This window comes from Taeniopygia guttata, chromosome 33, assembly GCF_048771995.1.
Source record: "Taeniopygia guttata chromosome 33, bTaeGut7.mat, whole genome shotgun sequence".
Taxonomy (NCBI): domain Eukaryota; kingdom Metazoa; phylum Chordata; class Aves; order Passeriformes; family Estrildidae; genus Taeniopygia; species Taeniopygia guttata.
Genome location: NC_133058.1, coordinates 1770938 through 1796817, shown reverse-complemented (window position 1 = coordinate 1796817; position 25880 = coordinate 1770938). Strand labels below are relative to the sequence as shown.

Genomic DNA, 25880 nt, shown 5'->3' with positions numbered 1-25880 from the left:
GGACGGATGTGGGCGTGGTCAGGGTGTGTGTGTCCAATGTGGGCGTGGTCTGAGTGAGTGTGGGCGTGGTCAGAGTGGGTGTGGTCAATGTGGGTGTGGCCAATGTGGACGTGGTCAGAGTGGGCGTGGCCAATGTGGGCATGGTCTGAGTTTTGGTCAATGTGGGCGTGGTCTGAGTGTGTGTGGTCAATGTGGGTGTGGCCTATGTGGGCGTGGTCAATGTGGGCGTGGTCAGGGTGAGAGTAAGCAGTATGGGCGTGGTCACGGTGGGTGTGGTCTGAATGGGCGTGGTCTGTGTGGGTGCGACCAATGTGGGCGTGGCCAATGTGGGCGTGGTCTGAGTTTTGGTCAATGTGGGCGTGGTCTGTGTGTGGTCAATGTGGGCGTGGTCAGATTGGGCATGGTCAGGGTGGTTGTGGGCGTGGTCAGAGTGGGCGTGGTCAGAGTGGGTGTGGTCAGAGTGGGTGTGGCCTCGGTGGGTGTGGCCGCGGTGGGCGTGTCCGGTGGGCGTGGCCTCACTGTCTCTCGTAGATGAGGCGCAGCAGGCGCAGGCTGGGCCCGTAGCGCTGCTGCTGCCGCTGCGCCGCCTCGCGCCACCTGCCGGACCAGTATAAACCAGTATAAACCAGTATGGACCAGTTAGAGACCAGTACGGACCAGTATAAACCAGTACGGACCAGTTAGAGACCAGTATAAACCAGTACGGACCGGTTAGAGACCAGTACGGACCGGTATAAACCAGTATGGACCGGTTAGAGACCAGTATGGACCAGTATAAACCAGTACGGACCGGTTAGAGACCGGTATAAACCAGTATGGACCAGTTAGAGACCAGTACGGACCAGTATGGACCGGTTAGAGACCAGTTAGAGACCGGTATGGACCAGTTAGGGACCAGTATAAACCAGTATAAACCAGTATGGACCAGTACGGACCAGTATAAACCAGTATGGACCGGTTAGAGACCCGTATAAACCAGTATGGACCAGTACGGACCAGTTAGGGACCAGTATGGACCAGTATAAACCAGTAGGGACCGGTTAGGGACCAGTATGGACCAGTATAGACCGGTCAGGGACCAGTATAAACCAGTACGGACCAGTATAAACCGGTACGGACCGGTTACAGACCAGTATAAACCAGTACAGACCAGTTAGGGACCAGTATAAACCAGTATAGACCGGTCAGGGACCAGTACGGACCAGTATAAACCAGTATAAACCAGTACGGACCGGTTAGAGACCGGTATGGACCGGTTAGGGACCAGTATAAACCAGTATGGACCAGTATGAACTCCTGACAACCTCCCAGTCCAAACCAGTCCAAACCAGTGCCCCCAGCCCCATTCCCAGTATAACCCAGTCCCATTTTCACCCCTAAAATCCCCATTTTTCACCCCAAAACCTCCGGATTTTCACCCCCCAGTCCCTCCCAGTTCCCTCCCAGTACAAACCAGTACAAACCAGTGCCCCCAGCCCCATTCCCAGTACAGCCCAGTCCCATTTTCACCCCTAAAATCCCCATTTTTCACCCCAAAACTCCCGAATTTTCACCCCCCAGTCCCTCCCAGTTCCCTCCCAGTATAACCCAGTATATCCCAGTTCCCTCCCAGTCCCTCCCAGTATAACCCAGTCCTATTTTCACCCCTAAAATCCCCATTTTTCACCCCAAAACTCCCGGATTTTCACCCCCCAGTCCCCCCCAGTCCCTCCCAGTACAAACCAGTATAACCCAGTATATCCCAGTTCCCTCCCAGTTCCCTCCCAGTATAACCCAGTCCCCTCCCAGTCCCATTTTCACCCCTAAAATCCCCGTTTTTCACCCCAAAACTCCCAAATTTTCACCCGCCAGTCCCTCCCAGTTCCCTCCCAGTCCAAACCAGTCCAAACCAGTATAAACCAGTATATCCCAGTTCCCTCCCAGTACAAACCAGTCCAAACCAGTGCCCCCAGCCCCATTCGCAGTATAACCCAGTCCCCTCCCAGTCCCATTTTTCACCCCTAAAATCCCCATTTTTCACCCCAAAACCTCCGGATTTTCACCCCCCAGTCCCTCCCAGTCCCTCCCAGTATAACCCAGTCCCTCCCAGTCCAAACCAGTATAAACCAGTCCGTCCCAGTGCCCCTCACCGCTGCCGGACGCGTTTCCATCTCTCCATGTTCCGGTAGATCAGAGAGGTGATGGAGGGGGCGGGGTCAGGCGCCTGGGGGCGGGGCCACAGCAATGACGTCAGCGAGGGGCGGGGCTTGGGGGAAGGTGGGCGGGGCTTGGGGAGGTGGGCGGAGCTTGGGGGATTTTTGGGGGATTTTTTTGGGGATTTTTGGGGTTTTTTAGGGGATTTTTGGGGATAATTTTTAGGATTTTTATAAAAGATTTTTGAGATATTTTTGGGGTAGTTTTGGGATATTTTTAGGGGATTTTTGGGATTTTTTAGGGGATTTTGGGGGGTAATTTTGGGGATTTTTCAGGATTTTTATAAAGAATTGTTGGGATATTTTTAGGGGATTTTTGGGAGAATTGTTGGGATATTTTAGGGGATTTTTGGGATATTTTTGGGTTGTTTTTGGGGGATTTTGGGGGGATTTTTGGGATTTTTTAGGGGATTTTTGGGGTTATTTTTAGGATTTTTCTAAAGGATTTTTGGGATATTTTTGAGGTAATTTTGGGATATTTTTAGGGGATTTTTGGGGTAATATTTAGGGAATTTTGAGGATTTTTATAAAGAATATTTTGGATATTTTTAGGGGATTTTTGGGAGAATTTTTGGGATTTTTTAGGGGATTTTTGGGGATAATTTTTAGGATTTTTTGGGGTAATTTTGGGATATTTTTAGGGGATTTTTGGGGTTTTTTTTAGGTAATTTTGGGATATTTTTGGGGTATTTTTTGGGATATTTTGGGGTAATTTTGAAATTTTTCAGGGGATTTTTGGGGATTTTTTTGGGGATTTTTATAAAAGATTTTTGATATATTTTTCAGGTAATTTTGGGATATTTTTGGGGTATTTTTTGGGATATTTTGGGGGATTTTTGGGGTTTTTTAGGGGATTTTTGGGGATAATTTTTAGGATTTTTATAAAAGATTTTTGAGATTTTTTTTGGGTAATTTTGGGATATTTTTGGGGGATTTTTGGGGGGTTTTTTTTATTTTTTTTAGGGGATTTTTGGGGTTATTTTTAGGATTTTTATAAAGGATTTTTGGGATATTTTTGAGGTAAATTTGGGATATTTTTAGGGGGTTTTGGGGAGAATTTTTGGGATTTTTTAGGGGATTTTTGGGGATAATTTTTAGGATTTTTATAAAGGATTTTTGGGATATATTTGGCATAATTTTAGGGGATTCTTGGGATGATTTTGGCCGATTTTGGGGGATAATTTTGGGCTGATTTTGGGCTATTTTTGGGATCATTTGGGCTGATTTTGGGGGATAATTTTGGGCCGATTTTGCTATAATTTTGTGATAATTTTTGCATAATTTCGCTATAATTTTGGGATATTTTTGGGGTGATTTTGGTCTATTTTTGGGATAATTTTGGGATATTTTTGGGGTGATTTTGGGGTGATTTTGGGGTGATTTTGGGCTGTTTTTGGGGTGATTTTGGGCTATTTTTGGGGTGATTTTGGGGTATTTTAGGGTGATTTTGGTCTATTTTTGGGCTGATTTTGTCTGATTTTGGGATATTTTTTGGGTTATTTTGGGGTATTTTGGGATCATTTGGGCCGATTTTGGGGGATAATTTTGGGCTGATTTTGCTATAATTTTGTGATAATTTTTGCATAATTTCGCTATAATTTTGGGATAATTTTGGGCTGATTTTGGGGGATAATTTTGGGCTGATTTTGCTATAATTTTGTGATAATTTTTGCATAATTTCGTTATAATTTTGGGATAATTTTGGGATATTTTCGGGGTGATTTTGGTCTATTTTTGGGGTGATTTTGGGCTGGTTTTGGGGTGATTTTGGTCTATTTTTGGGCTGATTTTGGTCTATTTTTGGGGTGATTTTGGGGTATTTTTGGGGTGATTTTGGTCTATTTTTGGGGTATTTTTGGGGTGATTTTGGGGTGATTTTGGGCTGGTTTTGGGGTGATTTTGGTCTATTTTTGGGGTGATTTTGGGGATGATTTTGGTCTATTTTTGGGCTGATTTTGGGGTGATTTTGGGGTGATTTTGGGCCGATTTTGGTCTATTTTTGGGGCGATTTTGGTGTATTTTTGGGGTGATTTTGGGCTGTTTTTGGGCTGATTTTGGTCTATTTTTGGGCTGTTTTTGGGCTGTTTTTGGGCTGATTTTGGTCTATTTTTGGGCTGTTTTTGGGGTGATTTTGGGCTGTTTTTGGGCTGATTTTGGTCTATTTTTGGGCTGTTTTTGGGCTGTTTTTGGGCTGATTTTGGGGTGATTTTGGGCTGTTTTTGGGCCGATTTTGGTCTATTTTTGGGCTGTTTTTGGGGTGATTTTGGGCTGTTTTTGGGGTGATTTTTGGGGTGATTTTGGGCTATTTTTGGGCTGATTTTGGGCTATTTTTGGGGTGATTTTGGGCTGTTTTTGGGGTGATTTTGGGGTGATTTTGCTCTATTTTTGGGGTGATTTTGGGGTGATTTTGGTCTATTTTTGGGCTGTTTTTGGGGTGATTTTGGGCTGTTTTTGGGGTGATTTTGGGGTATTTTGGGATCATTTTTGGAGATAATTAAGGGATAATTTTGGGCTGATTTTGGGCTGTTTTTGGGGTGATTTTGGGCTGGTTTTGGGTCGATTTTGGTCTATTTTTGGGCTGTTTTTGGGGTGATTTTGGGGTGATTTTGGGCTGTTTTTGGTCTATTTTTGGGGTGATTTTGGGGTATTTTGGGATCATTTTTGGGGATAATTTTCGTCTATTTTTGGGCTGATTTTGGGGTATTTTTGGGCTGATTTTGGTCTATTTTTGGGGTGATTTTGGGCTGATTTTGGTCTATTTTTGGGGTGATTTTGGGGTGATTTTGTGGTATTTTGGGATCATTTTTGGAGATAATTAAGGGATATTTTTGGGGATAATTTTGGTCTATTTTTGGGCTGTTTTTGGGCTGATTTTGGGCTGATTTTGGTCTATTTTTGGGCTGTTTTTGGGCTGATTTTGGGCTGATTTTGGGCTATTTTTGGGCTGTTTTTGGGGTGATTTTGGTGTATTTTTGGGGCGATTTTGGGCTGTTTTTGGGCTGATTTTGGGCTGTTTTGGGTCGCTCTCACCTGTCCGGGCGGGGCGCCGCTCTCCTCGGGGCCGAGGGGGGAGGGGACGCGCGGGGTCAGGGCGGGGCCGGGCGGGGGCAGGGCCAGAACGTCCTCGGAGCCGGGCGGGGCCTGCGGGACCAGTATGGACCAGTATAAACCAGTATAAACCAGTATGAACCAGTTAGGGACCAGTATAAACCAGTTACAGACCAGTATGAACCAGTTAGGGACCAGTATAAACCAGTTACAGACCAGTATGGACCGGTTACAGACCAGTATGGACCAGTATGGACCAGTATGGACCAGTATAAACCAGTATAAACCAGTTACAGACCAGTATGGACCAGTATAAACCAGTATAAACCGGTATGGACCAGTATAAACCAGTTAGAGACCAGTATGGACCGGTATAAACCAGTACGGACCAGTATAAACCAGTATGGAGCAGTATAAACCGGTTAGAGACCAGTATAAACCAGTATAAACCAGTATGGACCAGTATGGACCAGTATGGACCAGTATGGACCAGTTAGAGACCAGTATAAATCAGTATAAACCAGTTAGGGACCAGTATAAACCAGTATGGACCAGTATAAACCAGTTACAGACCAGTATAAACCAGTATAAACCAGTTAGAGACCAGTTAGAGACCAGTATAAACCAGTACGGACCAGTTACAGAGCAGTATGGACCAGTATGGACCGGTTAGAGACCAGTATAAACCAGTATAAACCAGTATGGACCAGTATGGACCAGTATGGACCAGTATGGACCAGTAAAAACCAGTTACAGACCAGTATAGACCAGTACGGACCAGTATAAACCAGTTAGGGACCAGTATAAACCAGTATGGACCAGTATAAACCAGTTACAGACCAGTATAAACCAGTATAAACCAGTATGGACCAGTACGGACCAGTACGGACCAGTACGGACCAGTTAGGGACCGGTATGGACAAGTATAAACCAGTATAAACCAGTATGGACCAGTTAGAGACCAGTATGGACCAGTCCAAACCAGTCCCTCCCAGTATAACCCAGTCCCACATTCCCATCCAAAATTCCCATTTTTCCTTCTAAAATCCCCATTTTTACCCAAAAAATCCCATTTTTGGCCCTAAAATCTCCATTTTTCACCCTAAACCCGCGGGGTTTTTTGCTCCCAGTCCCTCCCAGTCCCTCCCAGTACAAACCAGTCCAAACCAGTCCAAACCAGTCCAAACCAGGACAAACCAGTCCCACATTCCCACCCAAAATTCCCATATTTCCTTCTAAAATCCCCATTTTTGCCCCTAAAATCCCCGTTTTTTGCCCTAAACCCGCGGGGTTTTTTGCTCCCAGTATAGACCAGTACAAACCAGTACAAACCAGTATAAACCAGTCCAAACCAGTCCCACATTTCCACCCAAAATTCCCAATTTTTCCCCAAAAATTCCCATTTTTGGCCCTAAAATCCCCGTTTTTCGCCCCAAACCCGCGGGGCTTTTTGCTCCTAGTCCCTCCCAGTATAGACCAGTATAAACCAGTACAAACCAGTACAAACCAGTTCCCTCCCAGTACAAACCAGTATAACCCAGTCCCATATTCCCATCTAAAATCCCGATTATTCCTTCTAAAATTCCCATTTTTCGCCCCTAAAATCCCCTTTTTTGCCCCTAAAATCCCCATTCTTCGCCCTAAACCCGCGGGGTTTTTTGCTCCCAGTCCCTCCCAGTATAAACCAGTACAAACCAGTACAAACCAGTATAACCCAGTCCCATATTCCCATCTAAAATCCCCATTTTTTACCCAAAAAATCCCATTTTTGCCCCTAAAATCCCCATTTTTGGCCCTAAACCCGCGGGGTTTTTTGCTCCCAGTCCCTCCCAGTATAAACCAGTATAAACCAGTATAAACCAGTCCAAACCAGTATAACCCAGTCCCACATTCCCACCCAAAATTCCCATGTTTCCTTCGGAAATTCACTATTTTTCCTTCTAAAATACTATTTTTGCGCCTAAAATTCCCGTTTTTTGCCCTAAACTCGCGGGGTTTTTTGCTCCCAGTCCCTCCCAGTATAGACCAGTCCAAACCAGTCCAAACCAGTTCCCTCCCAGTATAAACCAGTATAAACCAGTCCCATGTTCCCATCTAAAATCCCCATTTTTCCTTCTAAAATCCCCATTTTTACCCAAAAAATCCCATTTTTGGCCCTAAAATCCCCGTTTTTCGCCCCAAACCCGCGGGGTTTTTTGCTCCCAGTATAAACCAGTACAAACCAGTACAAACCAGTACAAACCAGTATAACCCAGTCCCATATTCCCATCTAAAATCCCGATTTTTCCCCTAAAATCCCCATTTTTTACCCACAAAATCCCCATTTTTGGCCCTAAAATCCCCGTTTTTTGCCCCAAACCCGCGGGGTTTTTTGCTCCCAGTCCCTCCCAGTCCCTCCCAGTATAAACCAGTACAAACCAGTCCCACATTTCCACCCAAAATTCCCATTTTTCCTTTGAAAATTCACTTTTTTACCCAAAAAATCGCATTTTTGTCCCTAAAATCCCCGTTTTTTGCCCTAAACCCGCGGGGTTTTTTGCTCCCAGTCCCTCCCAGTATAGACCAGTACAAACCAGTACAAACCAGTATAAACCAGTACAAACAACTCCCACATTCCCACCCAAAATTCCCATTTTTCCTTCGAAAATTCCCTTTTTTTCCCACAAAATCCCCATTTTTGGCCCTAAAATCCCCATTTTTTGCCCTAAACCCGCGGGGTTTTTTGCTCCCAGTCCCTCCCAGTATAAACCAGTACAAACCAGTATAAACCAGTCCCATATTCCCATCTTAAATCCCCATTTTTTACCCAAAAAATCCCATTTTTGGCCCTAAAATTCTCATTTTTGCCCCTAAAATCCCCATTTTTGCCCCTAAAATCCCCATTTTTGGCCCTAAATGCCCGGGGTTTTTTGCTCCCAGTATAAACCAGTACAAACCAGTACAAACCAGTACAAACCAGTATAACCCAGTCCCATATTCCCATCTAAAATCCCCATTTTTCACCCAGAAAATCCAATTTTTGGCCCTAAAATCCCATTTTTGCCCCTAAAATCCCCGTTTTTGGTCCTAAACCCACGTGGCTTTTTGCTCCCAGTCCCTCCCAGTCCCTCCCAGTATAAACCAGTATAAACCAGTCCCACATTCCCACCCAAAATTCCCATTTTTCCTTCGAAAATTCCCTTTTTTTCCCACAAAATCCCATTTTGGGCACTAAAATCCCCGTTTTTGGCCCTAAACCCGCGGGGTTTTTTGCTCCCAGTCCCTCCCAGTATAAACCAGTCCAAACCAGTCCCACATTTCCACCCAAAATTCCCATTTTTCCTTTGAAAATTCACTTTTTTACCCAAAAAATCGCATTTTTGGCCCTAAAATCGCCGTTTTTGGCCCTAAACCCGCGGGGTTTTTTGCTCCCAGTACAAACCAGTCCCTCCCAGTACAAACCAGTACAAACCAGTACACCCGGACCTGCTCGGGGGCGGGGGCGGGCGCGGGGCTGTGCCCGATCCAGGCGCGGCACACGGGGTACAGGGGGGTCCCGGCCGGGAACTGCCCCAGCTCCACGCTGCGGTCAAACAGCCGGATCACGAACGAGTCTGGGGAAAATGGGGCAAAATCAGCCGAATTTGGGAAAAAATATGTGAAAAATGGACTCGGCGCCCCAAAAAACCCTAAAAACCGCCCCAGAAACCCCAAAAAACCCCAAAAACCACCCCAGAAAACCCAAAAGCCACCCCAGAAACCCCAAAAAACCCAAATAATCCCAAATAATCCCAAAAAACCCAAAGAGGCGGATCACGAACGAGTCTGGGGAAAATGGGGAAAAATCAGCGGAATTTGGGAAAAAATGTATGGAAAATGGAGTCGGCGCCCCAAAAAACCCCAAAAACCAAACCAGAAAACCCAAAAACGACCCAGAAACCCACAAAACCACCCAGAAATCCCAAATGACCCAAAAAATTCCAAATAACCCCAAAAACCCCAAAGAGGCGGATCACGAACGAGTCTGGGGAGAAAATGGGCAAAAATGACCCAAAATCCAGAAAATTCACCCCAAAAATGAGCTTAGCACCCCAAAAAAACCCAAAAAACCACCCCAGAAACCCCAAAACCCACCCAGAAACCCCAAAAATACCAAATAAGCCAAAAAATTCCAAATAATCCCAAAAAACCCCAAAGAGGCGGATCACGAACGAGTCTGCGGAGAAAATGGGGGAAAATCAGCAAAATTTGGGAAAAAATATATCAAAAATGGACTCGGCGCCCCGAAAAACCCCAAAAACCGCCCCAGAAACCTCAAATAACCCAAATAATCCCCAAAAAACCCAAAGAGGCGGATCAGGAACGAGTCTGGGGGAAAAAAGGGCAAAAATGCCCCAAAAATAGCCCAAATTTGGGAAAAAAAATCCGAAAAATGGACTCAGTGCCCCAAAAAACCCCAAAAACCACCCCAGAAAGCCCAAATAACCCAAAAATCACCCCAAAAACCTCCAAAACCACCCAGAAACCCGAAAAACCACCCAGAAATCCCAAAAAAACCCCAAAACCACCCAGAAATCCCAAATAACCCAAAAATCACCCCAAAAACCACCCCAGAAACCACAAAAAAATCCCAAAAAATCCCAAAAATCACCCCAAAGAGGCGGATCAGGAACGAGTCTGGGGGAAAATGGGGAAAAAGCAGCGAAATTTGGGAAAAAACATCCGAAAAATGGACTCGGCGCCCCAAAAAACCCCAAAAACCACCCCAGAAACCCCAAATAACCGAAAAATCACCCCAGAAACCTCAAAAACGACCCAGAAATCCCAAATAACCCAAAAATCACCCCAAAAACCCCAAAGAGGTGGATTACGAACGAGTCTGTGGGAAAAATGGGCAAAATTGGGAAAAATGACCAAAAATCCAGAAAATTCACCCCAAAAATGAGCTCAGCGCCCCAAAAAATCCTAAACCAACTCAGAAACCCCAAAAAACCCAAATAATCCCAAAGAGGCGGATCACGAATGAGTCTGGGGGAAAAATGGGGGGAAATGACCCAAAATCCAGAAAATTCACCCCAAAAATGAGCTCAGCATCCAAAAAAACCCCAAAAACGACCCAGAAACCCAAATAACCCAAATAATCCCAAAAAACCCCAAAGAGGCGGATCACGAACAAGTCTGGGGGAAAATGGGGGAAAATCAGTGAAATTTGGGAAAAAATATATCAAAAATGGACTCGGCGCCCCGAAAAACCCAAAACCACCCCAGAAACCCCAAAACCACCCAGAAATCCCAAATAACCCAAAAATCACCCCAAATATCACCCGAAATTACCCCAAAAACCCCAAAGAGGTGGATCACAAATGAGTCTGGGGGAAAAATGGGCAAAATTGGGAAAAATGACCCGAATTTGGGAAAATTTACCCCAAAACCAGGAAAAAAATCCTAAATATGGGATCAAGCCCCAAAAAACCCCAAAAACCACCCCAGAAATCCCAAATAACCCAAAAAACCCCAAAGAGGCGGATCACGAACGAGTCTGGGGGAAAATGGGGCAAAATCAGCAGAATTTGGGAAAAAATATATCAAAAATGGACTCGGCGCCCCGAAAAACCCAAAAACCACCCCAGAAACCTCAAAAATGACCCAGAAACCCCAAAAACCACCCAGAAAACCCAAAAAACCCAAATAACCCAAATTATCCCCAAAAAACCCAAAGAGGCGAATCACGAATGAGTCTGGGGGAAAATGGGGGAAAATCAGTGAAATTTGGGAAAAAATGTATGGAAAATGGACTGGGCGACCCAAAAAACCCCAAAACCACCCCAGAAACCCCAAAAACCACCCAGAAACCCCAAATAACCCAAAAATCACCCCAAAAACCCCAAAGAGGTGGATTACGAACGAGTCTGTGGGAAAAATGGGCAAAATTGGGAAAAATGACCCAAAATCCAGAAAATTCACCCCAAAAATGAGCTCAGCGCCCCAAAAAATCCCAAACCAACTCAGAAACCCCAAATAACCCAAATAATCCCAAAGAGGCGGATCACGAATGAGTCTGGGGGAAAAATGGGGGGAAATGACCCAAAATCCAGAAAATTCACCCCAAAAATGAGCTCAGCATCCAAAAAAAACCCAAAAACCACCCAGAAACCCAAATAACGCAAAAATCACCCCAAAAACCCCAAAGAGGCGGATCACGAACGAGTCTGAGGAGAAAATGGGGAAAAATCAGCGAAATTTGGGAAAAAAAATATGAAAAATGGACTCGGCGCCCCAAAAAACCCCAAAAACCACCCCAGAAACCCCAAAAACCCAAATATCACCCCAAAAACCACCCCAGAAACCCCAAAAACCCAAATATCACCCCAAAAATGGGAAAATTCACCCAAATTTTGGATAAATTCATCCTAAAAATGGGAAAATTCAGCCAAAAATGGGAAATTGACCCAAAAACAGGAAAAATCGCCCCAAAAATGGGAAAACTTCACCCAAAAATGGGAAAATTCACCCCAAAAATGAGAAAAATCTGCCAGAAAAGAGGAAATTCACCCAAAAATGGGATAATTCACCCCAAAATGGGAAATTGACCTAAAAATGGAGAAATTCATCCAAAAAATGGGAAAATTCACCCCAAAAATGGGAAAATTCTCCCAAAATTTGGGAAAATTCATCCTAAAAATGGGAAAATTCAGCCAAAAAAGGGAAATTCACCCCAAAAAGGGGAAATTGACCCAAAAATGGGAAATTGACCCAAAAATGGGGAAATTCATACAAAAAATGGGAAAAATCACCCCAGAAATGGGATCAGCACCCCAAAAAAACCCCAAAAACCACCCCAGAAACCCCAAAAAACCCAAATAATCCCAAAAAACCCCAAAGAGGCGGATCAGGAACGAGTCTGGGGAGAAAATGGGGAAAAATCAGCGAAATTTGGGAAAAAATATATCAAAAATGGACTCGGCGCCCCAAAAAACCCCAAAAACCAAACCAGAAACCCCAAAAACCACCCAGAAATCCCAAAAAACCCAAATATCACCCCAAAAATGGGGAAAATTCACCCCAAAAATGGGAAAATTCACCCAAAATTTGGGAGAATTCATCCTAAAAATGGGAAAATTCACCCAAAAATGGGAAAAATTGTCCCAAAAATGAGAAAATTCAGCCAAAAAAATGTGAAAAATCACCCAAAAATTGGAAAATTCCCAAATTTTGTCTCAGAATTTCCAGATTTTTTTTTTGATTTCCTGGATTTTTCTGGAATTCCCATTTTTGGCTCAGAATTCCCAAATTTTGGCCCAGAAATCCCAAATTTTTTTTGAATTCCCATTTTTGTCTCAGAATTCCCATTTTTTGGCCCAGAATTCCCAGATTTTGGCCCAGAATTCCCAGATTTTTTACGGAATTCCCATTTTTTGGCTCAGAATTCCCAATTTTGGGTCAGAATTCCCATTTTTTGGGTGAAAAATTCCCATTTTTGGCTCAGAATTCCCAAATTTTGGCCCAGAATTCCCAGATTTTTTTTTTTTTGAATTCCCGTTTTTTCTCTCAGAATTCCCATTTTTTTGCTCAGAATTCCCATTTTTGGCACAGAATTCCCAAATTTTGGCCCAGAATTCCCCGATTTTTTAAAATTCCCATTTTTCGCCCCAGAATTCCCGTATTTTTCCGGAATTCCCGTTTTTCCGGGATTTTCCTCACTCTGTTTCGGGGGGGGCGTCTCGGGCCCCTCCCCCCCCTCCCGCCTCTTCTTCCTCCTCTGCTGCGGGAACCGACCGGGGGGCCTGGGAAAAACGGGGAAAAACGGGAAAAACGGGAAAAAACGGGAAAAAACGGGAAAAACGGGAAAAACGGGAAAAAACGGGAAAAACGGGAAAAAATGGGAAAAAAACGGGAAAAGTTACAAAAACGGAGGGAAAAACGGGAAAAGTGGAGGGAAAAACAGCGGAAAAAATGGGAAAAACAGTGGGAAAATGTTGGGAAAAATGGGAAAAACGGCGGGAAAAGAGTTGGGAAAAGAACGGGAAAATGGGAAAAATGGGAAAAATGGAGGGAAAAGAGATGGGAAATACGGGAAAAACAGTGGGAAAATGGCAGGAAAATGGAAAAATGGGAAAATCAGAGGGAAAAAGGAGGAAAAAATGGGAAAAATGATGGGAAAAATAGGAAAAATAAGGGGGGAAAAAAGCAAGAAAAGTGGGAAAAATGAGAAAAACAGGAGGAAAAGAGTGGGAAAAATGGGGGAAAAATGAGAAAAACAGTGGGAAAATGGAGGAAAAAATGGGAAAAATGATGGGAAAAAATGGGAAAAATGATGGGAAAAAATGGGAAAAATGATGGGAAAAATGGGAAAAAGGGTGGGAAAAATGGGAAAAAGGGTGGGAAAAAAGCAAGAAAAGTGAGAAAAATGGGAAAAATGGGAAAAATGAGAGAAATGGCGGGAAAAGAGTGGGAAAAGTGGTGGGAAAATGGGAAAAAGAATGGGAAAAATAGGAAAAAATAACCAGAAAAGTGGGAAAAATGAGGAAAACGGTGGGAAAAGAGCGGGAAAAATGGGAAAAAGGGCAGGAAAAGAGTTGGGAAAAGTGGGAAAAACGGCAGGAAAATGGGAAAAACAGTGGGAAAATGGGAAAAATAGCAGAAAATATGGGAAAAACAATGGAAAAATGACAGGAAAAATGGGAGAAATTATGGAAAAAGAGCAGGAAAAGTGGGAAAAATGATGGAAAAATGGGAAAAACAGCGGGAAAACAGCAGGAAAAATGGGAAAATGGGAAAAACTGGAGGAAAAATGGGAAAAAACAGGAAAAAATGGAAAAAAACGGGAAAAGTTACAAAAACAGCGGGAAAACGGGAAAAGCGGGAAAAATGGAGGGAAAAATAGCGGAAAAAATGGGAAAAACAGTGGGAAAAAATGGGAAAAATGGCGGGAAAAGAGTTGGGAAAAGAACGGGAAAATGGGAAAAGTGGGAAAAATAGCAGGAAAATGGGAATTTTTTAGGGAAATTGAGGAATTTTGGGGAGTTTTGGGGTTTTTTTTTAGGGAATTTTTAGGGGAATTTTTTGGAATTTTTAAGGGAATTTTTAAGGGAATTTTTGGGAATTTTTTTAGGGATTTTTTTGGGGATTTTAAGGGAATATTTGGGAATTTGGGCAGTTTGGAGGATTTTTTTAAGGGAATTTTTGGGAATTTGGGGGATTCTTGGGGGATTTTGAGGGAATTTGGGGGATTTTTCAGAATTTTTGGGAGTTTTTGGGAATTTGGGGAATTTTGGGGAGTTTTGTGGATTTTGGGAGTTTTGGGGGTTTTTTTAGGGAATTTGAGGAATTTTGAGGAGTTTTGGGGTTTTTTTTAGGGACTTTTTGGGCATTTGGGGAATTTTGGGGGAATTTTTGGGAATTTGGGTAATTTTCTGGGAATTTCTTAGGGATTTTGGGGATTTTTTTGGGAATTTTTAAGGGAATTTTTGGGAATTTTTAAGGCAATTTTTGGGAATTTGGACAGTTTGGGGGATCTTTTTAGGGAATTTTAGGGATTTTTTAATGGAATTTTTGGGAATTGGGAGAACTTTGGGGGAATTTTTTACGGAATTTTGGGGAATTTGGGCCGTTTTGGGGGATTTTTTAGGGAATTTTTAAGGGAATTTTTGGGAATTTTTGGGATTTTTAAAATGGAATTTTTGGGAATTGGGAGAACTTTGGGGGATTTTTTTTGGGAATTTTTGGGAATTTTGGGGATTTTTTAATGGAATTTTTTTGAATTTTGAGAACTTTGGGGGATTTTTTAATGGAATTTTTGGGAATTGGGAGAACTTTGGGGGATTTTTTTGGGGAATTTTTGGGAATTTTTTTAATGGAATTTTTGGGAATTTGGAGAACTTTGGGGGATTTTTTTTGGGAATTTTTGGGAATTTGGGGAGTTTTGGGGGATTTTTTTAGGGAATTTTTGGGAATTCTGGGGATTTTTTAAGGGAATTTGTGGGATTTTTTTAGGGAATTTTGGGGATTTTTAAATGGAATTATTGGGAATTTGGGGAGTTTGGGGGATTTTTTTCGGGAATTTTTGGGAATTTGGGGAGTTTTGGGGGATTTTTTTAGGGAATTTTTGGGAATTCTGGGGAATTTTTAAGGGAATTTTTGGGAATTTGTGGGATTTTTTTAGGGAATTTTTGGGATTTTTTAATGGAAATTTTGGGAATTGGGAGAACTTTGGGGAAATTTTTTAGGGAATGTTTGGGAGATTTTTTAAGGGAATTTTTGGGAATTTTGGGGATGTTTTAAATGGAGTTTTTGGGAATTTGGGGAGTTTGGGGGATTTTTTTGGGGAATTTTTGGGAATTTGGGGAATTTTGGGCTCTCACCTCTTCCCGGGGGCGCTGGGCGAGGCCTCCCTGCGGAAAATTTGGGAATTTTGGGATCTGGGAAGGGAAATTTCAGTTCCCCCCTCCCAAAATCCCAAATTTTTGGAGATTTCCCTCCCCAAAATCCCAATTTTTTTGGCCTAAATCCCGAATTTTTGGGGAATCCCCCTCCCAAATCCCAAATTTTGTCCAAAATCCCAAAGTTTTGGCCAAAATCCTGAATTTTGGCTCCCCCCCTCCCCAAATTCCAAATTTGGGGTCCCCCCAAATCCCCAAAATCCCAAATTTTGGGGTCCCCTTTCCCAAAATCCCAAATTTTTAGGATTTCTTTCCACAAATCCCAAATTTTTGGGGATTTTCCTTCTCAAAATCCCAAATTTTTGGCCAAAATCCCGAATTTAAGGTCCCCCCTGAATCCCAAATCCCAAAATTTCGGGACCCCCCCAAAATCCCAAATTTGGGGTCCCCCCAAATCCCCAAAATCCCAAATTTCGGGTCCTTCCAATCAAAAAGTCCCAAATTTGGGGTCCCCCACCCCAATTTTTGGGTCTCCCCCTCCCCAATCCCAAATTTTGGGTCCCAAAATCCCAAATTTTGGCTCCCAAATCCCAATTTTGGGGTCCCCAATCCCCAATTTTGGGGTCCCCAAATCCCAAATTTCGGCTCCCAAATCCCAATTTTGGGGTCCCAATCCCAAATTTCAGGTCCCAAAATCCCCAATTTCAGTTTCCAAATCCCAAATTTTGGCTCCTAAATCCGAAATTTGGGGTCCCCAATCCCAATTTTGGCTCCCAAAGCCCCAAATTTCGGGTCCCCGATCCCAATTTTGGGGTCCCAAATCCCGAATTTCGGGGTCCCCAATCCCAAATTTTGGGGTACCCAAATCCCGAATTTTGGGGTCCCCAATCCCAAATTTTGGGGTCCCAAATCCCCAAATTTTGGCTCCCAAACCCCCAAATTTCAGTTCCTCAATCCCAAATTTTGGGGTCCCCAAATCTCCAATTTTGGCTCCCAAACCCCCAAATTTTGGGGTCCGAAACCCCAAATTTTGGGGTCCCAAACCCCGAATTTTGGGGTCTCTAATTCCAAATCCCAAATTTTGGGTCCCAAACCCCAAATTTTGGGTCCCAAATCCCGAATTTTGGTGTCCCAAATCCCGAATTTTGGCTCCCAAATCCCGAATTTTGGGGTCTCCAATTCCAAATCCCAATTTTGTGTCCCCAAACCCCAAATTTTGGCTCCCAAACCCCAAATTTTGGGGTCCCAAATCCAAAATCCCAAATTTTGGGGTCCCAAATCCCAAATTTCAGCTCTCAAATCCCAAATTTTGGGGTCCTGAATCCTGAATTTTGGGTCCCAAATCCCAAATTTTGGGGTCCCAAACCCCAAATTTTGGGGTTTCCAATCCCAATTTCGGCTCCGAAACCCCAAATTTTGGGGTCCCAAATCCCAAATTTCGGCTCCCAAATCCCAAATTTTGGGTCCCAAACCCCAAATTTTGGCTCCCAAATCCCAAATTTTGGGTCCCAAACCCCGAATTTTGGGGTCCCAAATCCCGAATTTTGGGGTCCCAAACACCAAATTTTGGGTCCCAAACCCCAAATTTTGGGGTCCCAAATCTCCAATTTTGGCTCCCAAACCCCAAATTTTGGGGTCCCAAATCTCCAATTTTGGCTCCCAAACCCCAAATTTTGGGGTCCCCAATCCCGAATTTTGGGGTCCCAAACCCCAAATTTTGGGTCCCAAATCCCAAATTTTGGCTCCCAAATCCTAAATTTTGGCTCCTAAATCCGAAATTTGGGTCCCAAATCCCGAATTTTGGGGTCCCAATATCCCAATTTTGGCTCCCAAATACCAAATTTTGGGGTCTCCAATTCCAAATCCCAATTTTGTGTCCCAAACCCCAAATTTTGGGGTCCCAAATCCCGAATTTTGGGGTCCCAAATCCCGAATTTTAGGTCCCAAACCCCAAATTTTGGGTCCCAAATCCTGAATTTTGGGGTCCCAAATCCCAAATTTTGGGGTCCCCCCCCCTTACTTGGGCGGGGCCTCTCCGGGGCCCTTTCCCGGTTCCTCCTCCAGCGGCTCCCTGGGAACCCCAAAAATTGGGGTGAAAAACTTAAAATAACCCAAATACCCCCAAAATACCCCCAAAAATAACCCCCCAAAAAAACCCCAAAAATAACCTCCCAAAAAAAACCCAAATACCCCCAAAAATACACAAAAAAACCCAGAAAAACCTCCCAAAAATACCCCAAATACCCCCAAAAATAACCCCCAAAAAACCCCAAAAATAACCCCCCAAAAAAACCCCAAAAATACCCCAAATAACCCCAAAAAAACCCCAAATACCCCCGAAAATATTCAATAAATACACCCCAAAAACTCCAAATAATCCAAATATTCCTCAAAAATACCCCCCCAAAAAAAAACCCCCAAAAAAACCCCAAAATACCCCAAATACCCCCAAAAATACCCCCTAAAAATGCCCAAAATATTCAAAAAATACCCCCCAAAACCCCCCCCAAAAAAACCCAAAAATACCCCCAAAAATACCCAAAATATTCAAAAAATACACCCCAAAAAACCCCCCAAAATACCCCAAATCCCCCCAAAAAATAACACAAGTACCCCATAAAAAACCCAAAAATTCTCCCAGAATTCTCCCAAATTTCCCAAAAATTCCCATTTTAATCCCCCAAAATTCCCCCAATGGTCCCCCAAAAATTCCCCCAAAATTCGCATTTCACCTCCAAAAATTCCCAAATTTTCCCCAAAATTCCCATTTTAATCCCCCAAAGTTCCCCTAAAACCCCCAAATTCCCCCCAAAATTCCCCCGAAAATTCCTCCAAAGTTCCCAAAATCTCCCAAAATCCCCAAAATTCTCCCAAAATTCCCAAAATTTCCCAAAAAACCCCAAAAATTCCCAAAGTTCCCAAAAAAATCCTCCAAAACCCCCAAATAATCCCCAATTCCCCCCAAAATTTCCAAATTCCAGCAAAATTCCCAAAAAATCCCAAAAATACCCCAAAAATTCCCAAAAAATTCCCCAAAATTCCAAAAAAATTCCCCCAAAATTTGCATTTCAGCCCCAAAATACCCCCCAAAATTCCCCCAAAATTCCCATTTTAAGCCCCCAAAATCCCCAAATTTCCCCCAAAATATTCCCAAAAATCCCCCAAAATTCCCCAAAAATTCCCCCAAAATTCCCATTTTAATCTCCCAAATTCCCCCTAAATCCCCAAATTTACCCCAAATTTTCCCCCAGAATTCCCCTAAAACCCCCAAAATCCCCCCAAAATTCCCAAATTCCACCAAAATTCCCCAAAAATGCCAAACAAATTTCCCCAAAATTCCCCCAAAATCCCCAAAAAATGCTAAATTTACCCCAAAATTCCCATTTTAATCCCCCAAAATCCCCCAAAATTCCCCTAAAACCCCCAAAACCCCCCAAATTTCCCCAAAAGTTCCCCAAAAATCCCCAAACAAATCCCCCCAAAAAAAACCTAAAAACCCCACAAAATTCCCCCAAAATTCCCTAATTTTCCCCCAAAATCCTTCCAAATATCCCAAAAAATTTCCACAAAATTCCCCCAAAATTCTCCCAAAAATCCCCAAATTCCCCCCAAAATTCCTTCAAAAATTCCCCCAAAAATCCCCAAATTTCCCAAATTCCCCCAGAATTCCCATATTAATCCCCCCACAATCTCCCAAATTTTCCCCTAAAATTCTCCCAAAATCCCCAAATCCCCCCGAAAATCCCCAAAATCCCCCAAATTTCCCCCAAATCCCCCATTTCCCCTCCCCCACCGGCCGCGCTGCTGCAGCTGCTCCAGAACGGCCTCGAGGCGGCGCCGGGCGGCTCCGGGAGAGAGTTCTGGAAAATCCCCAATTTTGGGGGGAAATTTTGGGAATTTCGGGAATTTTGGGAAAATTTGGGAATTTTTGGGGGGATTTTCGGAAATTTTTGGGAGGATTTTGGGGAATTTTATAGGGATTTTTGGGGCATTTGGGGAATTTTTTTTGGGAATTTTAGAGGTAATTCTGGAGAAAATTTCAGAATTTTGGGGATTTTTGGGGAATTTTGGAGGAAATTTTGGAATTTCTTGGGATTTTGAGGGAATTTTAGGGGGATTTGGGGTTTTTAGGGGGATTTTGGTTTTTTGGGGGGGATTTCTAGGAGATTTGGGGACTCCGGGCGGCTCTGGGGGAAAGTTCTGGAAAATTCCGGAATTTTGGGGGAAATTTCGGGAATTTCGGGAATTTTCAGGGATTTTGGGGGAATTTGGGGACTTTTGGGGGAATTTTGGGGAATTTTTGGGGAAAATTTGAGAATTTTTGGGAGAATTTTGGGGGAAATTTGGGAATTTTGGGGGAATTTTTGGCATTTTTTTGGCATTCTTTTGGGGAAATTTGGAGATTTTTGGGAGAATATTTGGAAAATTTTGCAGGAATTTGGGAATTTTTTGGGGGTTTTAGGGGAATTTTGAGGGAATTTTGGGGATTTTTGAGAGAATTTTGGGGAAATTTTGCAGAAATTTGGGGATTTTTAGGGGAATTTGGGGGTGAAATGGGAATTTTGGGGGAATTTTTGGGGGATTTTTGGGGAACTTTGGGGAAATTTGGAAATTTTAGGGGGTTTTGGGAATTTTGGGAATTTTTGGGGGGAAATTTTGGGATTTTGGGGGAATTTTAGGGAATTTTTTGGGGAAATTTTTGGGGTTGAAATGGGATTGTGGAGCGATTTAAAGGAGAATTTTGGGGAGTTTGGGGGAAAATTTGGGGGATTTTGGGTGAAATTTGGGAGTTTTGGGGATTTTGGGAAAATTTTGGAATTTTTGTGGGGATTTTTGGGAATTTTATAGGAATTTTGGGGGCATTTGGGGAATTTTTTGTGGGAATTTTAGAGGTAATTCTGGAGAAAATTTCAGAATTTTGGGGATTTTTGGGGAATTTTGGAGGAAATTTTGGAATTTTTTGGAATTTTGAGGGAATTTTAGGGGGATTTGGGGCTTTTTAGGGGGATTTAGGTTTTTTTGGGGGGATTTCTGGGAGATTTGGGGACTCCGGAGGGCTCCGGGGGAAAGTTCTGGAAATTCGGGAATTTTGGGGGAAATTCGGGAATTTTGGGAAAATTTGGGAATTTTGGGGGCTTAAAATGGGAATTTTGGGGAAATTTTTGGGGGAATTTTCGGGCTGAAATGCAAATTTTGGGGGAATTTTTTTGGAATTTTTGGGGTATTTTTGGGATTTTTGGGGAATTTTGCTGGAATTTGGGATTTTTTGGGGGAATTGGGGACTATTTGGGGGTTTTGGTGGATATTTTTTTAATTTTGGGGGAATTTTGGGAATTTTTGGGGATTTTGGGGGAATTTTGGGAGAATTTTGCGGAATTTTTGGGGAAATTTTGGGGTTGAAATGGGATTTTTGAGCAATTTAAATGAGAATTTTAGGGAGTCTGGGGGAAAATTTGGGGGATTTTGGGTGAAATTCGGGAATTTTGGGGATTTTTGGGAATTTTTGGGAGAGTTTTTTGGGATTTTTGGGAATTTTTTTGGGAATTTTGGGGAATTTTATAGGGATTTTGGGGGATTTTTTGGGGAATTTTTGAGGTGATTTTGGAATTTTTGGAAATTTTTTTGGAATTTTTGGAAAAATTTGGGAATTTTGGGGGGGAATTTTGGGAAATTTTGGGGGAATTTTGGGGATTTTTGGGGGTTTGGGGGAAAATTTGGGAATTTTCGGAAAATTTTGGGGATTTTTGTGGGAATTTTGAGGATTTTTAGGGGAATTTTTTGGTTTTTTGGGGGATTTTTGGGAGATTTGGGGACTCCGGGCGGCTCCGGGGGAAAGTTCTGGAAAATTCCGGAATTTTGGGAATTTTGGGGGAAATTAGGGAAATATTGGGTGAATTTTGGGGAAATTTGGGAATTTTTGGGGGGAATTTGGAGAAATTTGGGGAATTTTGGGGAATTTTTTTGGAAAATTGGGAATTTTTATGAGTGTTTTTTGGGAAATTTGGGAATTTTTGGGGAAATTTTGCAGGAATTTGGGAATTTTGGGGGGATTTTGGGAACTATGGGAGAATTTTGGGGGGAATTTGGGGAATTTTGGGGGAAATTGCGGAACTTTTGGGGGTATTTTTGGGGAATTTTGGAAGAAATTTGGGGATTTTTGGGGAATGTTTGGGGAGATTTGGGGGGATTTTTGGGAAATTTGGGAGTTTTTTGGGAGAATTTTGGGGCAAATTTGGGGATTTTTGGGGGAATTTGGGAATTTTTGGGAGAATTTTTCAGAAAAATTGGGAATTTTTGGAGGTCTGGGAAATTTTGGGAATTTTTGGGAGTTTTTGGGGATTTTGGGGAAATTTTGGGGACTTTTGGGAAATTTTGGGAAATTTTTTGGGGAATTTGAGGGAAATTTGGGAATATTGGAAAAGATTTGGGGAATTTTTGGGGATTTTTGGGAGATTTGGGGACTCCGGGCAACACCGGGCGAAAGCTCTGGAAAATTCCGGAATTTTGGGGGGAAATTTCGGGAACTTTGGGAAATTTTGGGGAAATTTGGGGATTTTGGGGGAATTTTGGGGAATTTTTTGGGAATTTTTGGGTTTGAAATGGGATTTTTGAGCGATTTAAATGAGAATTTTGGGGAGTCTGGGGGAAAATTTGGGGGATTTTGGGGAAAATTGGGAATCTTTGGGAGAGTTTTTTCAGAAATTCGGGAATTTTGGGGGAATTGGGAAAATTTGGGAATTTTTGAGGGGATTTTTAGAATCTTTTTGGGGATTTTGGGGAATTTTATAGAGATTTTGGGGAGATTTTTGGGAATATTTTGGGGAATTTTGGGAGGATCTGGGGGACTTTTTGGGGAACTTTTGGAAAATTTGGGGAATTTTGGGAATTTTTGGGAAGTTTGGGAGAATTTTGGGGAGATTTTGGGAATTTTTAGGGGAATTTCAGGGGTGAAATGCAAATTTTGAGGGAATTTTTTGGGGGAATTTTGGGGGATTAAAATGGGAATTTTGGGGGAATTTTAAGGGACATTTTGGGGAACTTTTGGGGATTTTTGGGGAACTTTGGGGGATTTGAGGGGAATTTGGGAATTTTTGGGGGAATTTTCAGGGAAATTTTGGGGATTTTTGGGGGGATTTGGGAATTTTTAGGGGAATTCGGGGGTGAAATGCGAATTTTTGGGGAATTTTTTTGGGTTTTTTGGGGAAATTTTGGGAATTTTGGGAGAATTTTGGGAGATTTTTTGGGGAATTTTTGGGGTTGAAATGGGATTTTTGAGTGATTTAAATGAGAATTTTGGGGAGTTTGGAGTAACATTTGGGGGATTGTTGGGTTAAATTTGGGAATTTTGGGGATTTTTGAGAATTTTTGGGGATTTTTGGGATTTTTGGGGAGAGTTTTTTGGGATTTTTGGGAATTCTTGGAGGGATTTTTGGGAATTTCATGGGGATTTTTGGGAAAAATTGGGGATTTTTTTGGGACCTTTGGGGGAATTTTGGGGAAATTCGGAAATTTTAGGGGGTTTTGGGAATTTTGGGGATTTTTTGGGGACTTTGGTGAGATTTTTGGGGATTAAAATTGGAATTTTGGGAAAATTTAGGGAATTTTGGGGGAATTTTCAGGGAAATTTTGGGGATTTTTGGGGAACTTTGGGGGATTTGCAGGGAATTTGGGAATTTTTGGGAGAATTTTGGGGAATATTTGCAGAAATTTGGGAATTTTTAGGGGAATTTGGGGATGAAATGCAAATTTTGAGGGAATGTTGGGGGAATGTTTGGGGGATTTTTGGGGAACTTTGGGGGAATTTGGGGGAAATTTAGGGAAATTCTGGGAATTTTGGGGTATTTTGGGAAAAATTTGGGAATTTTTGGGGGGATTTTGGGGCATTTTTTTGGGGAATTTTTGGGTTTGAAATGGGATTGTTCAGCAATTTAAATGAGAATTTTGGGGAGTTTGGGGCAAAATTTGGGGGATTTTGGGGAATTTTGAGAAATTTGGGGAATTTGTAGAATTTTTGGGAGAATTTTTTGGGAAATTTGGGAATTTTTGTGGGTCTTGGGGGAATTTTGGGGATTTTTGGGGTATTTTTGGGAATTTCTGGGTCGTTTGGGGGAATTTTTTTGGAAATTTGAGAATTTTTTGGGGAATTTTGGCCGAAATTTGGGAATATTGGAAAAGATTTGGGGAATTTTGGGGGAATTTTGGAGAAATTTGGAAATTATTTGGGATATTTTGCAGAATTTTGGGGGATTTTTTGGGGAATTTTGGGAGTGTGGAGTGAATTTTGTGGATTTTGGGAATTTTGGGGGGAATTTGGGAATTTCTGGAGATTTGGGGGATTTTTTTTGTAAATTTGGGGATTTTGGGGGCAATTTTTGGGAATTTTGGGGATTTTTGGGGAATTTGGGGAATTTTTTGAGAATTTCGGGGGATTTTTTGGGGAATTTTGGGATTTTTGGCCAAAATTTGTGAATTTCTGAGGATTTCATTGGGATATTTGGGAATTTTGGGGGAATTTCGGGGAAATTTGGGAACACTGGAAAGGATTTGGGGGATTTTTGGGGAGTTTGAGGGAATTTGGGAATTTTTTGGGGATTTTGAGAATTTTGGGGGATTTTTGGGGAGTTTTGGGACATTTTCGGGAATTTTAAGTGAAAATTTTGGGGGAATTTTGGGGAAATTTGGGGATTTTTGAGATTTTTTTATTTTTTGGGAATTATTGGGAAATTTTTGGGGAATTTTAGGGATTTTGGGACAAATTTGGGGAAATTTGGGGAGTTTTGGGTAATTTTTGGGATTTTAGAAGATGAAATGGGAATTTTTAAGGATTTTAATGAAAATTTGGAGATTTTTGGGAATTTTGAGGGGATTTTTGGGAATTCTGATGATTTTTGGGGGGAATTTGAGGGATTTTTTGGGAATTATTTGGGATTTTCTGGGAATTTTTGGAGAATTTTGGGAATTTGGGAATTTTGGGAGGAATTTGGAGATTTTTGGGGGGATTTTGAGCGATTTTTAGGGATTTTTGGGGGAATTTTAGGGATTTTTTTTTATTTGGGGGAAATTTGGGAATTTTGGGAATGTTGGAAACTTTGGGGAGAATTTTGGGGGATTTTTGGGAATTTGGGGGAATTTTTCGGGATTTTGGGGCTTGAAATGGGAACTTTGGGGATTTTTTGGCGAAATTTGGGATTTTTTTGGAAATTTTAGGGGGATTTTGTGGAATTTTGGGAATTTGGGGCGGATTTGGGGGGTTCGAGTGGGAATTTGGGGAAATTTTTGGGAATTTTGGGATTTTTGGGGTTTAATTGGGATTTTTGGGGAGATTTGGGGTTTTTTTGGGGGGGGAATTTTGGGATTAAAATGGGATTTTGGGGGAATTTTTGGGAATTTGGGGATCCAGCTCTGGAAAATTCGGAATTTTTGGGAATTTGGGGATCCAGCTCTGGAAAATTCAGGATTTTTGGGGGGAATTTTGGGGAAATTTTGGGGATTTTGGGGCTCCCCGAGCTCACCTGGTTTCTCCACCTTCACCTTGGCGGCCATCGCGGCTCCGGACGCGTCTCTGGGGCCTGGAAGGGGTGGGGGGGTCATGAGAGATCCCAAAAATTCCCCAAAAATTCCCAAAAAAGCCCCAAAATTCCCAAAAAAAGCCCCAAAATCCGCCGCCCCCCCTCACCGCCGCCGCAGGCGCCGCCGCTTCCCGCCTTCCGCCGCCGCCGCCTCCCATTGGTCCACGCGCCTGTCAATCAAGGCGCGTAGCCAATCAGCGGCATCGAGGGCGGTACCTTAAGGCGGCGCCATTTTGACTACAACTCCCGTCATGCCCCGCGACTCCATAGAGCCCTATTGTAGCGGGGCCTACAACTCCCGTCGTGCCCCGCGGCTCTGTACAACGCCATTGTAGCGGGGCCTACAACTCCCGTCGTGCCTCGCGGCTCTGTAGAGCGCCATTGTAGCGGGGCCTACAACTCCCGTCGTGCCCCGCGGCTCTATAGAGCGCTATTGTAGCGGGGCCTACAACTCCCGTCATGCCCCGCGGCCCCATAAACCATCAATGGAGCCAAGCCTCCAAGTCCCATCATGCCCCGCAGCCACATAGAGAGGGCCCAGATCCAAGCCCCCAGATGCCCCCCAAATGTCCCCCCAGACCCACAGGTGTCCCTAAATTCCCCCTGCTGACCCCCAGAATCCCTGAGTGCCGCCCTTGAGCGCACTCGGGCCCCCCAAAGTGCCCTCACGGACGGTCAGATATCCCCCAAAAGCGCCTCCCCCGCCCCACAGA

At 43.0% G+C, this 25880-nt stretch overlaps 1 protein-coding gene across 1 annotated transcript; it reads right to left on the bottom strand.

The window, feature by feature from the left end:
• Nucleotides 1–447: 447 nt before the first annotated feature.
• LIN37 (lin-37 DREAM MuvB core complex component) lies at nt 448–25549 on the bottom strand. Its single transcript, XM_072920709.1, has 10 exons — nt 25513–25549; nt 25275–25383; nt 25111–25167; nt 17619–17669; nt 15581–15610; nt 12921–13003; nt 8706–8833; nt 5223–5333; nt 2130–2203; nt 448–597 (listed from the first exon to the last, which is right to left on the bottom strand). The coding sequence occupies exons 1-10, from the start codon at nt 25547–25549 to the stop codon at nt 516–518; spliced, it is 762 nt and encodes a 253-aa protein (XP_072776810.1). The 3' UTR covers nt 448–515.
• Nucleotides 25550–25880: the final 331 nt, after the last annotated feature.

Bases quoted from the DNA above. Each gene is read 5' to 3' on its own strand.
- LIN37 (XM_072920709.1), bottom strand. From the start codon at position 25,549: ATGGCGCTCTACAGAGCCGCGAGGCACGACGGGAGTT. The intron at 15,611-17,618 runs GTAAGGGGGGGG...AATTTTCCGCAG, and splicing joins CCCGGAGAGGCCCCGCCCAA to GGAGGCCTCGCCCAGCGCCC. The intron at 5,334-8,705 runs GTCCGGGTGTAC...CTGGTCCCGCAG, and splicing joins CCGCCCCCGCCCCCGAGCAG to GCCCCGCCCGGCTCCGAGGA.